Source organism: Cryptomeria japonica, chromosome 5 (genome assembly GCF_030272615.1).
Source record: "Cryptomeria japonica chromosome 5, Sugi_1.0, whole genome shotgun sequence".
In the NCBI taxonomy this organism is placed as follows: domain Eukaryota; kingdom Viridiplantae; phylum Streptophyta; class Pinopsida; order Cupressales; family Cupressaceae; genus Cryptomeria; species Cryptomeria japonica.
The window spans coordinates 200,819,434-200,836,345 of NC_081409.1; the positions used below are offsets into that span (position 1 = coordinate 200,819,434).

Genomic DNA, 16,912 nt, shown 5'->3' on the forward strand with positions numbered 1-16,912 from the left:
CTGAATGTGCAAAATGTTCCAACCAATTTAAGAACAACTCCTTTGTCATCCATACATGTTCTTGGACTGCCATGCATGCTCCTGGCTCGCAGTATTCAACGTAGTTTCAGATATGCCTCTTAGATTTGAACAAATAAAATCTAGGAATGCTGAAACCAAATGCACTAACACATGCCAAAATAGTGATCCACTCTCTATTCTTCGAAATTAGGTGCAGTACACACCTCTCGCTTTATTTGGCTATTACTCTCATTTTACAATTCCTCCCAGCTTGCACACCAGTCTCATCACAATTCCAAATCTAACTGCTACCATAGTGATTGAGGTTGTAAATTACCTCCAAGTTGTCATAAAAAGAGGCAACAATAGAAGTTTGAAGCATAATAGCCCTATATGAGTCCACTCCTTTTGTTGTTCTCAACATCAGATCAGGGTGCCTTCGTCTAAAACCTGCCCACTATGACCTCCCATTTTTGAATGGATTAGGCATATACTCGGTAATTTGGGCAACAATTGATTGAAGTTGACTAATTTGGAGACCGTGACCAATTTCAGCCATGTCTTTGCACCATTGGACAACTTCATCCTCCTCTACTGATAAAATGGTGTGTGGACCCCTCACAATCATAGTTGTGGTTCCAATCAGCCATGCCCTCGAAGAGGTAATGGGGATACCATACTTGATTGATTTACCTCTAAGAGACATGTGCCTGTCTTCTATACATGATATTGCCTCTTTCATGTCAGATATGCTCCATTTTGGTTTGGGAGCCTTTGAGGCCACCTGTACTTGTGGTGTTTTTGGAATAGGATTACAATCTGCAGTAGGATGGTTATGTACAACAACAGTTTCCACATCAGTTGCATTGTTAGGTGAATGGTCATCTACAACACGAGTCACTAGGTCTTCATTTTGGACATTATATAACAAGGAGAGAACTAGAAGCGCGAGATGCATGAGTGGAAGATGTAACTGTGATGTGATTAAAAAGTGGATATTATTGATATAGTATGAATATGCAGATTCATTTCTCAAATGAGTAAATGGTTGAATGATGTTTTTGTATTTCTCATATAAAATTTATTGGAAGTACTATATGGTATGCTTGATAATATTATTTACAATGAGTATATTAACAAATTGAAGGCAGAGAAAACAATGAAAATGCCACAAAAAATCTTCATTTCCCTAAGTTTTTAGGGCAAAAAAGATAGCCGGTGTTCGTGCAACATGGGCCCATAACGTGTCCGCGGGAAGGCTGTTATGGGTGTTCAACATATTTTTTGACCACCTATTTTAAACTTTATTATAAAATTTGTCTGGTCTGGTGTATGTGTGTGTGTGTGTGTGTGTGTGTGTGTGTGTGTGTGTGTGCAACCATATAGCCAGTATATAGTCACTGTAAGTAATAGTATCAGGCATACATATTATTGTAATGATAAATAATGAAGGGGTTTCGAAGAAAACGAATAGATATTCAATTGTTTTGCCATTTTCTGTGAGGATTTTGGCATTATTAAACTGTAAGAGAGCATTGAAATGAAATTGTAAACCGCATACAAAGAAATCATTAATAGACAAAGCATAATGCAGCTACGAAGGAGGTAAACCATCATTGGACATCCAATATGGCTGTTAATATTATTTATAGTGACTATATTGAAAGAAATGCTGGTTTATTGAAAACAATATAATTTGAATTGAAAGATTTATAGCATTTAATGTTGATTGAACAGAGGGAATTTAGTTATTTTGTGTGTACCAACCTGAATGTGCGCCCTCGAGTAAGGAATGTGCAGAGGATATTTGAAGAGTTTAGGAATATGCAATGAATTGGATTGTAGTGAAAGTGACACAAACAATTCTATCTTATAATATAATTTGAACGTGCAATGCATTCGATTGTGGTAGCTAGCTATTTTCAAATTTGAATTTTTGTGGGAAACAATTGGTCATGTCATACTAAATATGTAGTCCTCCATTGCTTCGAATTGTTCAATTTTCTTCCATGCTTTGAATGAAACTTGGTTTTTTTAATTTGATTTTATGCAAATTCTTAGATATTGGGGAGCCTTACACCAGTTGTTGCAAATGCAGGTACCAAATACATGCCTATTTAATGCATGAAGCCGTGAAGTGATATTTGGAAGAATGTATGCTTGAGTGTCTAAGAAGTCTAAAATTGATTGTTTTTATATCATGTAATGCACCAATAGCTTTTATGTCATGTAATGCATCAATAGCTGTGCATATGTAATTGTAATTGGAGTAAATTTGTACTTTTAAGCCACTTGCATAAAGTGGCAAATGTAAACATTAAGTTTTAAAAAAAATAAAAATGTTTATTATTTGTGCAAGATGTTTTGTATTAAAATCGGAATTGTTTATTTTTTTTACTTTTTGGTTTTCAACTACTAATTCATTTGTGAACATGTATTGATGTTAAAATAAATATTTACTAGTATTTTTTTATTTATGTATTGACAATTTTTTTTTTATGTTTTGAGGGGTCAACATGGTATTAAGGTGACGGTTATTGGAACTATTTCAGCTACTGGTAATCTTCCCCTAAATCTATTGATTGAGTTGTAGCAAAAGATACATCTAGAACAACAATATAAAATTATATTTCATCTGTGTCAAGGTGACGGTTATTGGAACTATTTCAGCTATTGGTACTCTTCCCCTACATATATTAATTGAGTTGTAGCAGAAGATACATGTAGAACAACAATATATAAAATTATATTTCATCTGTGTCAGATGATAGGACAATGAACTCACTACTGGAGCAGTAAATGAACTAGTACTGGAGGAGTAAATGAACTAGGTGGAAGAGTAAATCAAAATTTATTTGAATCCACCAAAATCTATCTTCAATTTTCTAATGTACTATCTAGAATGTCCTTTTTCTTATATCTTTAAGAATCTGTGGGTGTAGAAAGTTAGCTCTAATGACTATTGGTACGCTTCCCCTATATCTTTCGGACACGATCACACTCATATTCATTACAAAACAACAATATAAAATTATATTTCATGTTACTCATAAATTGTGCAATGCCAGTTGATAGGACAATAAACTAGTTGTTGGAGTAAATGAAAATTTATTTGAATCAATTAAAATCGTTCTTCAATACTGCTTCTATTTATTGTTATAGATTGACTGGACATACGGAGGATGTTGAGATGAGAGGAAGGCAGTGGGTAGTTGGGGAAAACTGTATGGCCGTATTATGTCGCTTCCAAAATCACTGCAAATACTTGAGTCAACCTATTTTGAACCGAAAATTATTTTCAGACGGCACTGCTGGATAGCTTGAGAATTGCAGAATTTACAGGTTTTGTTCTCAGCGAACTCTGAAAGAATTGCCGATTCACATAACAGCTTTTGTTTTCAGTTATAATTTTTATTAGTATATCTCTTAGTAAGCATTTCATGCATCTTTATCAGTATGTTATCTGTTTATTAGTGATTTCTGAGATTAGATTCTCATCCTTTATCTGTCTGTGTCAATGATTTGATTTAAAATTGATTTTTGCTTTCTTTTACACGTCTCTTTGTTTTTTAAATGAGATGATATCTACTAGATACTGTCCTGCTTTCACTACTTATATCTTCTATTTTTGTTATTTTTTTAGTCTTTTTATCCTGCTTTCTTTACTATACTATTTTCGTGATGTTCTATTCTCCTTATCCTGCTTTCTTTGCTCGTTTTCTCTGCAAACTAACAATGTTTTCAGAATGGAGGCTGGTAGATCTGTCGGAGAAAGTTTGGAATGTAAAACCAAGGAGGAGGAGCTTCACAATGTTAGGGACAGTGACCATTTGCTCCATGGAATGCGAAGCAGAATTGATAGGTATTCCATAAACTTGTTTCTTTTTTTTTACCTTTTCCATACTTGCTTTTTATTTATTTGGTTTTTCATGGTTTGAATGATTTTCAGCAGAGTGGGGATAGAGTTGCCCCAAATTGAGGTCCGTTTCAAGGGTTTGAACGTGGAAGCACAAGTACATGTTGGGAGGGCTCTACCAACTATACCCAACTATATTCTTAAAATGGCCAAGGTATTAATTCTGAATAACCAGTCTCTTTCCATGCCCAGTTCACTTTGGGCCAGTCTTAAATCATACATTTAAGAAAAATATAAAATTAGAGAATGTCAGTTAACTTTTAATGTTTGATACTTTTAAGTTCATAATGTGAGTTAAATGTGAGCTTAGGGGTGGAAGCTATTCTGGTTTCAAAACAGACCTTTCGTACAGCGTGATAGCGACGTGTTAGTCAATCGCAGCTGTTTATTACAAAATCGACGGTGTAAAACGTGCGACTAACACACGTGTTAGTCAATTCGTACTGCCGTTTTGGAGCTAGAATAGACGCGTCCAGCTTAGGGGAAGGGTAACCCAACCCCCCAAAAAATTGATAATAAAAAGTTCATTAATGAATATCACATGTATCAATAGTGAATAACTTTTTAGCTTTTTTGACCATAATTAGCCCATTTGTGCACCACCATTGGGACATTTGTTCACATAGTGGATAATTTTTTAGCTTTTTTGATCATAATTAGCCCATTTGTGCACCACTATTGGGAGATTTGTCCACTGCTACATGACCACTGTTGGATATTTTGAGTTATCTACTACTGGATATTTTGAGTTATCTACTAATATTTTGAGTTATCTACTACTACATATTTTGAGCTATCTACTATTGGCGCATCGAGCTACACTTTTAAATGACCACTTTTTGACCTTTGCGGACATAACGAGTTCGACAGTGTGCATAGTTACTACCCAGAAACCAGGTCCTTAATTATAAGCAATTAAGTCGTATACAAAGACAACCAAAAAAAAATTGAAATCTGAGATATAATTTGAAAATTAAAAATATGCAAAGTTAACTATGTCTACTACTCATACGCTTCCCCTAATATGTGAGATTTTGTACCACATTCTCTTCTTCAGATTTTTTTAAGGAGATTTTCACTTTTGTGCGATAGCAAAAGGCACCTGAAGATTCTGAATAACATTAGCGGCATTATCAGACCCCGCAGGTACGATACACATTCCTTGAATGGAAGAGTACTGCTTGCTTTAAGTACACCCATGAATTTTCTCACGAGTAATGATGTTGTACAACATGCAGAATGACTTTGCTCCTCGGACCGCCAGGGTCGGGGAAGACAACTTTACTCTTGGCTCTTGCAAATAGGCTTAACACAAACGTCAAGGTAGTTTTCTGTTACAAAGATTGTTTAGACATTCTATTCACATTCTCGAGATTATTTTTAGCATACAAGTGAGTTTTTCATTAATGTTGTAGGTATCTGGAAGTGTGACATACAATGGCGAAAATGTGGATAAATTGATGGCTCAGAGACTATCATCTTACGTTGACCAACATGACATTCATTTTGGAGAAATGACTGTGAAAGAAACCTTTGCCTTTGCTCTTAGTTGCCAGGGTTTTGGTGGCCAAAACAGTAAGTATTCACAGTTCACACTCTTTTTCAAAACTATCAAATCTCAAAACATGCTGGACAGAAGGAGACTAATAACAAGGATATTTATTGTGTGTTAGAGATGCTTGCAGAAGTCTCGAGGAGAGAGAAAGAAGCCGGTATCATACCTGACCAAGATGTTGACAACTTTATGAAGGTTTGCACACTAGCCGCCATATTCTATAATTTTGTAGGAGAAACAACGGGTTTTCCAACATTCAATTCATTTAATTAATGTTCGCAGGGTCTGTTTCAAGACACAGCCTTCAAGACTGACTACGTAATCAAGGTTAGCAGGAATATTATGTTCTTCCTGTTCATCAATTATTGTTCTCTTTCTCTGATATTCGATGGGACTTTATCCATATATGTTCCAGTTTAATTTTTTAGAGTATCTCATTAATATTCTCTTTTCAAAAAATTTCTTCATATTGAATATAACTAAAGAAACATAGTAGTTTGGTCTTGTATGAAAGTATTGGGTAGCTACTCATTTTCTATTCTCGATACGATTTACACTTGTGTTTGAAATAAACACTAAAAACTATTGTCATCACACACTAGCAAGTTGGCCAAATTCTTATATCAAATATAAGAAAATATGAGTAATTTCTATTTTATGTAAATATAATGTAAATAAGTTAGATCTAAAATAAGTTAGGTCAAATATAATGTAACTAAGGTAGATCTAAAATGAATTCAATACAATAATAACAAGATACACAAGATTCAAAACTTCTTAATTGATATTTTATTATTTCTTTCAGTTAATATTGCTACTCGTGATTTGACCATTTGACACCTTGTGAGTTTAAGTTAGAGTCAAAATATTCTAGTAAGAAGCAATGCACCCTCTCAAAAACGAATTCCCATTATAGAATGTGATTTTTATTTGATCATTTGATCCTTATGACCAACGATAGTCCATGTAATTTTTTAGCACTCTAAATTGCAACAATAATTACATCTTAATTTATTTTTATTTACAACCTTTTTATTCATTCAAAAAGATACTAATCATACTTCACATAGTAATTTCCATTCATTAACATTTTTTAATTTTCAAAAGACTAATAACATATAGCCAAGGCCTCTCAAAATTTCCTCCAAATGAATTCCTTTTTTCATATGAAGAAATTATTTGAAATATTTTACAAATACTAAATATAATTAGTAATAGCAATTGAATAAAAACACCTAACTTACTAACACATTCTCAAGCAACATGTCCTTCCTCCAAATATAGCCTCTTTGTCTTACTATGTGCTTGTTTATTTCTTTCTTAGTTCCAACTAGTGGTGAAGTTGGTGGAGTGCAATATCTCCATTTCTTCAGTGGTGAAGTTGATGGAGTGTAATGTCTCCATTTCTTCTTTGCATTTAAGGTGTACTTATATTTTAAGATCAATTCTCTTTTTCCTTTTGATACTTCAATTAGATAGAAACTCAAGGTGACACTTAAGTAAAATAAATGTATTGAAAAATGTCGCAGACGTATGTGCAAAATGAGGACTTATTGTGAAGAAGCAAGTACATTAAAAATATTTAATATTGTAAAATATTATAGTAATTTTGGGACAAAATAACATGACCAATTTTCTAGCCAATATGGGAATAGAAAGTCCAATGGGCCATAATATTATTGGTGAGGATGATAATAGACCCACATTTGATCTTCCAATAGAAGCTCTACTCAAGAACTTTATTTTTAATGGAAAGTGGTTGTCTTCATTCATATGTGAGGGTATTCTATATGTTAGTAGAAGAATGCAAATCATTTGATGGTTTCTATAGTGATATTAGTAGAAGAATGCAAACCAATAAATGTGGTTGTAAATGTTAGAAGTTTTAAGTCTTTTATATAGCTCAATGATAAAAACTCTATAGTAAAGATTTTGAATTATTTCATATCATTTTCAAATATAACTCTCAATTTTATTTTTCTAGGTTGATCTTGGAGCTCATAAAAAGAGGCACACCATGTCGCTCATAATTGATGATGAAAATTTATAAAATTACTCATAGAATTTGTGAGTCAAAATTGTATTTGAATTATTTGTACAGTTTATTGACACCTAATTTTTATAAAAACTTGTGATGATTTAGCATATCAAAAATTGATTAAAATTGATAAAAAAGTATTACAAAATTAAAACTTGTCCAATAACATTTAGAACTCAACTAAAAGAAGGGTAAAAATTTATTCAAACTCAAAAATAATACAAAGCATTACACCACCTTGTAATTATCCATTAAGTTACCTAACAAATAAGACATTATAGGAGATGTTCAAATTCAACATTTGATTAGAAGCCCATTTGGCCAAACAATCAGCAACTCCATTTCACTCTCTAAGAATATGACTAAAAGTAACAAATTCAAAGACCCACACAACCAAAAAATCTGTTTAATAACCACAGCTAAATGCCAACTAACATCATCAAGTTGTTGACCATTTAGTAAAGTCACCACCACCAGAAGATCAGATTCACAAATTATCTTTCGCCAACCAAATTCACAAATCTTTTTTCATACTTCACAATTTCCTAAATGAACTAAAATGGTGTGGTTTAAGACTTAAAATTTGTTTTCAGACTTGTTTTGCACAACTCAAACTGTAACTTTTTATTATTTTAAACTGGACTTTCAAACTTGAGTTTGGCATTTAAAGTGATGGATGATATATTTTATGAAATAATTTGAATTGTAATTTGAAATTTGGGAATATCTAAACTATTGTGCATAGTTTCAACCTGAGTTTTAGTATACATTCCTTTTTATGATACCTTTCTTGAAGTGTAGCTAAAAGTAGTGTTTGGTTGTATATATATTGTAGAGTCTCTGCCTGGATCCTTGCTCAAATATGATGATCGGTGATGAAATGCGACGAGGAATTTCAGGAGGAGAAAAGAAGCGTGTGACTACAGGTGAGAAAATACATTTAGCACTATAAATTGTAAGGATAACCCACAGAAGATTCACCTATATCTTATTTGTGCAGGAGAGATTCTCATGGGTTCAGCAACGGTTTTGTTCATGGATAACATAACGACGGGGTTAGATAGTTCTACAGCATTTCAAATTCTCAACTACATACGCCAATCAGTGCAGATGCTGGATATGACTGCTGTTCTGTCACTCTTGCAGCCAACTCCAGAAATATTCGAATTGTTCGATGACATTATTTTGCTTTCCGAAGGTCACATTGTGTATCAGGGTCCTTTGAATCATGGATTAGAATTCTTCGCATCCATGGGTTTCCACTGTCCAGAGAGAAAAGCGGTTGCAGATTTTTTTCAAGAAGTAAGCATGTTGGATTTATGTGAAAAAAAATGAATCAATATGCTTATTGATAAAAACTCCACATGGATGATAAGTTTTATTTTGTTGTTAAGGTGACATCAAAAAAGGATCAGCAACAGTATTGGGCAGGCGAAGGACAATATAGATATGTTTCTGTTAAGGAATTTGCCAAGGCGTTCCACTCATTTCATGTAAGCAAAAAATTACTCGTGGAGTTGAGAGTTCCATATGATAGAAGAAAGAGTCGTTCTGTGTCTGTTACATCCAAGTATGGTGCTACCAATATAGAATTATTCAAGGCTTGTTTTTCAAGGGAATGTCTTCTTTTCAAGAGAAATGCATTCATTCACATTTTCAGAACAATACAGGTAATGCTTAAAACCTGTAAGTAGATCTCAATTGCTTCTTTCCAGAATTAAAAAGAAAATAATTCTCGGTTGTTTATCCTAAATTGGGAAAAATATGTTCTTCCTAAATTGTTTTCTGTTGTGGTGGCACTGCAACAGCTGAGTCTTGTGGCTCTTGTCACCATGACAGTTTTTTGTCGGACAAGGATGCAACATAAAACAATTATTGATGGAAACACTTACCTTGGTGCACTCTACTTCAGTCTTATGGTCATCTTGTTTAACGGGTTTTCAGAACTTGCAATGACAATAGATAGACTTCCAGTTCTATACAAACAAAGAGATCTAAGGTTCTATCCAACTTGGATATATTCAATATGCAGTTGGCTGCTGAGCATTCCCATGTCATTGGTAGAGACTTCCATTTGGGTACTCATGATATACTATGTAATTGGTTTTAATCCTCAAGTTTCAAGGTGAGGATATCTCTATCTTATTCGTGTACAAATTTTTAATCTTCCATAAGATGGTATGCCCCCAATTAACCCATATTAAAAGAAAAAGTAAAACTCTCTTTCACTTCCAAAATTATATTTCACATGATTATGTATCTAAGATATTTTTGTGCAAAATAAGTGTGAGGTGAATTAAATCACATGTTTTATGCTCTACCATGATTATTTACTTGCAGGTTATTTCGCCAATTTCTACTTTATTTTTGCGTAAACCAGTTTGGTTTGGCACTGTTACATCTACTAGCTTCTTTGGGTCAAACGATGGTAGTTGCCTTTACCTATGGCTCGTTTTCCATGGTGGTCATCTTTTTCCTAGGTGGTTTTATCCTATCCAGAGGTATCACAGGAGTTGTACACATGGAGTAACTTTATTGATTCAATTTCTATATGTTTTACTGATTTTATTTTGAAAACAAAGGATATTAATAGTTTGTGGATTTGGGGTTAGTGGAGTAAACCATTTGATCAATGCAATCTGTTTGTGTTACTTATTTTATTTTTGAAAAACAGAGGATATTAACAGGTGGTGGATTTGGGGGTACTGGACTTCTCCACTATCGTACGCTCAAAATGCTATTGCTGTGAATGAATTTTTGGGACAGAGATGGGATGAGGTCAGTTTCCTGATATTCAGATCCCTTTTCATTAAATTGATTATATGGAATTTTACTTTGTGTCTTTAACATTCACCGTTGACAACTGTAGCCTGTAGGGAATGGCTTAAACCAAACTTTAGGGGAACTTGTGTTGACATCTCGTGGGATATTTCCACATTATTGTTGGTACTGGATTGGCATTGGAGCTCTATTGGGATATTCTATCCTATGTAATGTCTTGTATACTGGAGCTTTAGCCATCCTCAAACGTAAGTGTTAGGCTCCTCAGCAATAAGTTTACGCTATCAGAGAAAGTACATATAAATGCTAAAAGCTGTTAATATTTTTTTGTGCAGCTCCTGGAAAAGTCCAATCTGTGGTTTCTGAAGAAGCCATGCAGGAGATGTATGCAAACACAACAGGAGAAGATGATTTGCCAATTTCTAAAGGTAAAAAATGGGCAAATATGACCTTTCTAAGCATGGAATAGTTGAGCAGTAAGAAGTGAAATTTACACTGAAGATAACTGTCCTCTATTTATTATATTCCAGTCTTGTCTATGATCAGAAGTTCATTTGACCAAACAATCAGCAATTCTATTCCACTCTCTAGGAATATGATAAAAAGTAACAGATTCTAGGGAATTGAACAACCAAAGAACTTGCCTAATCACCACAGCTAAATGCCAACTAACCTCATCTAACCGACGCTCATTCAGCAAAGTCACCACCACTTAAGAATCAGACTCAGAAATAATTTGATTCCAACTGAGATCACAACTATGCTCCACCACATGCAAAACGGCAAGAGGCTCCATGAGATTATTAGTATCGTAACCCTTATAAACAGAAAAAATAAACTGAATATCTCCAGAACTTTCACAACCAACCCCTCCAATACCAGCATGGCCAGAATTCTCCCAAAAAGAATCATAAATATTAAATTTCAAGACTCTTGAAAAGGAATGGACCAACGACCAGCCCTATTCAAATAATTATTTATCATTTCTTTGCCTGAATGAGGTTCCAAAAAGTTTTGCAGTTGAAAACAAAAACAAAATATACGAATTTCGTTTTTGAAGATGAGAAAATGGGTTTGCTCATAGGATCTATCAAAATTATGCAGGACCCGAGGCAGCTATGACGAGCCCTGCTCCCTTACTAAAAGAAAAACAGGGCATGGTACTTCCATTCAAGCCTTTGTCTCTCTGCTTCAAACACATTAGTTATTACATTGGTATGCCTGAGGTATGCTAAGAGACTCAAAATGACTCCCGTTCTTAATTCTTGTTGCAAGTTGATTTCATATTTATCTATCCTATCCTTAATTCCAGACTGAACCAAGCGAAATTCTCAATACTTGGCATGCAGAAAAAGAAACAAGAGGGTTTTGCAGCAGATCGGTTGAGGCTATTACATGATGTGAGTGGAGCATTCCGACCGGGCATTCTTACAGCTTTTGTTGGAGTTAGCGGTGCAGGCAAAACTACCTTGATGGATGTCTTGGCTGGAAGAAAATCTTGCGGTTACATTGAGGGCAGCATTACTATATCAGCTATCCTAAGAAGCAAGAACAATTTGCTCGGATCTCAGGATACTGTGAACAAGATGACATTCATTCACCACATGTAACTGTTTATGAAACCCTTATTTACTCTGCCTGGCTTCGTTTACCAGCTGAAATAGATGAAGAAACAAGAAAGGTTGGTGTTTTCAGTCCTAGAAATTTCATTAGGTTCGACTCATTCAAGTGCTTCTTCTTGTTAAATTATTCGTATGAAATAAATTCTAGATGTTTGTGGAGGAGGTGATGGAACTTGTGGAGTTATGCCCCTTGAGAAATTCTCTCGTGGGTCTCCCAGGAGTGACTGGTTTGTCAGGAGAGCAGCGTAAAAGATTGACTATTGCTGTGGAGCTTGTTGCAAATCCTTCAATTGTGTTCATGGATGAACCCACGTCAGGACTGGATGCACGGTCTGCAGCCATTGTCATGCGAACAGTAAGAAATATTGTTGACACTGGACGCACAATTGTTTGTACCATCCATCAGCCGAGCATCGATATTTTTGAAGCTTTTGACGAGGTTATTATTCTTTTAATGTAATGTTTAAGGATTCTCATCTTATTAAAAGAGTCCATTACAAAAAGCTATCAAGATAGAATAGACATTAAAAGATCAAACCAAACAAGAAACAGCAGAACCAAATAAAAGCTAACAATAACTCAAAACAACAAAATACAAAAGACAACATATAAATTTCTAATCCTCAATCAGTGAGTCTAGGAGACTCCATTCAAATTGTCTTCTCCTTCGAATTCTTTGCCTCCTCCTGATTTCCTGAACCCTTTGTAACGGTGCAAATGTTGCTGTTTACTGTCAATATGTTATGGTCAATTAATTAATAGCTAAATTCTTTCAAATGCAACGACTATTTCTTGCTAGAATATCCTAGTAGTTTCTCCCAAACTGCATAAGGAGAAACTTTTAGTTTTGCATGAGGATAGATACTTTTAGATATACTAATACTGCAATGCCGTTATTTTTAGCACATCAATTCTAGGCTGGAGAGTTATCAGATTTCTATAAAATGAAGTAATCATAATGCATCCATCATTTCTGATGATGTTTGACCAAGAAATAAATAAGAATGCTGTAACACAGTACTTTCAATACTTTGTAATTGATTTATCTCAATCCACCAACAAAATTTCTACCTAAACTAACGAACAGTATTGCAGCTTCTCTTCATGAAACAAGGAGGCCGGCTCACATACGCAGGATCATTAGGTTCGCATTGTAGCCAACTCTTGGAGTACTTTCAGGTACAACTCAATAATAATTCCTTTTGAAACCAAGTTCTTTATTAAAAAGGCAACTGCTTATGATGCTTTTATGCAGTCTATTGATGGGGTTCGAAAAATTGAGAAAGGGGTTAATCCGGCAACATGGATGTTGGAGATAACCTCCCCGGCAGAGGAAGTTCGACTTGGGATTGATTTTGCTGAAATCTATCAGAAATCATCGTTGTTTCAGTAAGTCTGATCAATATCAGTACGCTATAAGTAGAAGTAAAGAAATCTAAATTACTATATCTATTAATAAATTAGTTAGAATTCATGATAAGATAAGATGGGAAGAGGGTCTTACAATTATTAGTGGCAGTATTAACAAAGAAATTCAGCAAACTTAACAAGCCACTGCATCTACAGTCACATACAGGTTAAAAAACAAAACACAGCCAATAAAAACTGATAACCAAAACAATTTATAGTGAATTGTGGACGTTTATATAATCTTTCCACTCATCAGCGATTTGATTCAGCTTCTCATTCCACATGCTTGATTATCTTTGTCTCTTTAGCTTCTTTTTCGCTTTATGCCTCTTCCCTTCCAGCTTTAGCGACTTTATGTTGATGAGTTCCAGTTTTATTTGATTTGTCGCGAAAACAAAAACAGGAAACTACCGAGTTCAGGGGCCCCTTGTCCCGATCCCCTTCCGGTTTATCCGCTCTCGCCATCTCTCGCCTTTGGGTTGGAATCATAGTTAGTTGCTGGTTCGAACCATAAAGGGGGGGCAACTCCATGGGTTCCAATGAACCCCTTGACCTGGAAAGTAGTCATAAAAGTTATTTAAACTGATTTGTTAGATATTATAGATTTAGTTTTTTTCACAGGATTCTTTCCTCCAGTATACTCTTTGAATCTGTGTGAAAAATTAAAAATATTAATAAAAATATTTAGTAGAATAATCCACTTATATTGAAAAAAAAAAAAAAAAAAATTGCTTAAAATAAGTTATCATTTATGATAAATATTGTACACTCTGCGTTTTCATATCTGCTGTTACAATTAGTTTATAATCTGGTTTGATGTATATGGTCACTTTCAAATCTTCAAAATTAACATCATATGATGTAAGAATACCCCGGTGTTCTAAAAGATGACTTCGAATTGGTTGTTTACTATTTTTTTACAGAGAAAACATGGCCCTAATAGAAAGCTTGAGCACTCCCCTTGGAGATTCAGAAGACCTCCATTTCCCTACACAGTACTCTCAACCTTTCCATAAGCAATTCATAGCCTGCTTGTGGAAGCAGCACTGGTCTTATTGGCGGAATTCTCAATACACAGCAGTGCGCTTTTTCTTCACAGTTTCGATCTCGTTGCTTTTTGGTTCCATTTGCTGGGGTCTTGGCTCAAAGAGGTTTTGATTAAAGACATCCATTCATTGTTATTCTCTACCTGATGTTATGATTCAAGAATTTTTTACTTTTTGGACCATTGACAATATTTGGTTAAATGATTTGCAGAAGTGAGCAGCAGGATTTATTGAATGCTCTAGGTTCCATGTTTGCATCTGTACTCTTTATCGGAGTAACAAATGAAATGACTGTGCAACCTGTTGCTTGGCTTGAAAGGATGGTCTTCTACCGTGAGAGGGCCGCTGGAATGTATTCAGCACTACCTTATGCATTGGCTCAGGTATGTTTTTTAATTCCCAGTATAAACAATTGTAAACACTCTTGGGTAGCCGTAAATCAAACTCTCAGCATAAATTATGGATTTCAGTGAACTTGAGATATCAATTTTGTCCCTGCAGGTAACAATTGAGATTCCGCATGTGTTCACTCAAGCACTCCTGTACAGCTCTGTGGTGTATTCCATGGCGGCCTTTGAGTGGACGGTGGTGAAATTTTTGTGGCATTTCTTCTTTTTGTATTTCACCTTCCTCAGCTACACATTCTCTGGAATGATGGCCGTAGCACTTACTGCCAACAATAAAATAGCTTCAGTTGTTTCAGTGCCTGTGCTGATGTTGTGGATCCTCTTCTCAGGCGCCATGATTTCTCGTACGGTAGGTACCTTGTTTGTTTGTTTTTCCTGGTAAGGAAAAACGAATTGTAAAGAAACAACTGACGGGTTGTGGTGATAACAATTGCAGAGGTGTCCTCCATGGTGGAGATGGTTTTTCAGCACGAATCCAATGGCATGGTGCCTCTATGGTCTCATTGGTTCGCAATACGGAGACGTTGGGACGAGTCTAATGATGGCAGATGGGACAGAAATGTCTGTGAAGCATTTTGTGGAGGAGAATTTTGGTTATCATCGACAGCATTTGGCCAGTGTGGGATTTCTGACTGCAGGATTTTCTGTTTTGTTTGGCCTTGTATTTGTCTTGGGAATCAAGCTTTTCAATTTCCAAAAGCGGTAAAAAATTGTAATAGTTGAAGGGCAATTCTGAAGGGAAAATACACCACAAGTTACTGTGCAGGTAGAGTCCAATGTTAAATGTATGTCCTCCATTCAAGAGTACACCTTTGTATCATTTTAAAATATTCAATTATATATTTGTAAATGAATATATAGTATTTTTAAAGAATGCGTTCTAGGATATTCAGGTCATATGATAATATTTTGATATATTCTAGATGTTCAAATGAATTAGGAGTCTTTATGTAAAATGTAAAAAGTGTCAATAGAACATTTTGTATAACAATTTGATATTTATGATTACAAAAAGAAAAAGAAATGCGTATAATTTTTAAAGGTTGAATTTGAAAGTTTAAGGTTCATTTTTAGAAATCACATAATTGAAATAGGTAATTTGGGTAAATTGTGGATTAGACCTTGAATGATGAATGAATAAATCTAAACTTTTGACTATCTTGTGGGATGAATACAAATGAAATTAGGTAGGGTTTAGGTCGTGTTGAATTTTAGTACAAATTGTCACTTGTACGCTTGATACTATGAAAAGGGTGACGTGGTGAAAGTGAGTCCAAAACCAAAGGGAAAGTGCATGCATACAATTTTCACCTTTATATCTTTTCTCCATTTCAACTTACATGTAAGATAACTTGTGAAGATGCTTGACAATGTAAAATCGAGCAAACAACATAAAATAAATCTATACACACTCATAAAAGTAATCTAAGCATAGATATATAGATTTCAAATTTTAGTATACACAACCTTGAAATGAGTGATTCACTTGATCCAATGAGTAGCATCTAATAAACATTTTCAAGAGAAGTATAAATACAATTGTATTTATTATCTACAAATAGGAAAACAAATTTAAACTTGTTGGTGTAATTATTTATTCTTATAGGATATAATTACGCTTTACTTAAGTTGACTTAGGATAATGCATCTCATTGTAGTTTGGATATGAGACACTTAGGGAAGTGTGCACATAGGGATGATGCTTGTAGGAGAAATTCTACCTTTTGTGGTCTTATCTTGTTGTTACATTCCACTTTCAGTGGGTGATCCACCTCTTGTGGAATATTCTACTATTTCTCCTACCTACCCCTACCTACCTTTGTTTCTCATTGAGCCACATGTCATGATTGTGTGCTCACATATCCATTCGGCCTTGCCTATATAAGCAGGCTCATCTCTCTTGTATTGGTTAATCCAGTTGATTCTATTTGCATATTGATGAGAATTCAATTTTTTCTTGTCATACTTTTGTCTCTCTTAATTGTGCTTTTCATTGTGCCCTTGATCTTGGCAAAATCTCACACTGCTCATAGATGGCCAACATAATAAAATTTGACCCTGATAGAAATAGAGAGTATTACAATGAGCAACTATATGGTATTACTCAATAGCTATAATACCATGGTTCTATCTTGAA

At 34.6% G+C, this 16,912-nt stretch overlaps 1 protein-coding gene across 1 annotated transcript; it reads left to right on the forward strand.

Moving 5' to 3' along the window:
* The first annotated feature begins 3,290 nt into the window (after positions 1–3,290).
* On the forward strand, positions 3,291–15,643 carry LOC131072828 (pleiotropic drug resistance protein 1). The gene is given in 26 exon segments (XM_058009108.2): positions 3,291–3,342; positions 3,746–3,862; positions 3,950–4,070; positions 4,974–5,062; positions 5,155–5,239; positions 5,332–5,491; positions 5,590–5,666; positions 5,754–5,798; positions 8,345–8,435; positions 8,510–8,811; positions 8,904–9,179; positions 9,318–9,634; positions 9,850–10,010; positions 10,184–10,287; positions 10,379–10,538; positions 10,626–10,718; positions 11,395–11,516; positions 11,640–11,820; positions 11,823–11,971; positions 12,061–12,351; positions 13,008–13,091; positions 13,168–13,301; positions 14,246–14,473; positions 14,580–14,751; positions 14,870–15,124; positions 15,212–15,643. Coding segments are annotated over 25 exon segments (4,083 nt in total). The 5' UTR covers positions 3,291–3,342; position 3,746; the 3' UTR covers positions 15,482–15,643.
* The last annotated feature ends 1,269 nt before the right edge of the window (positions 15,644–16,912 follow it).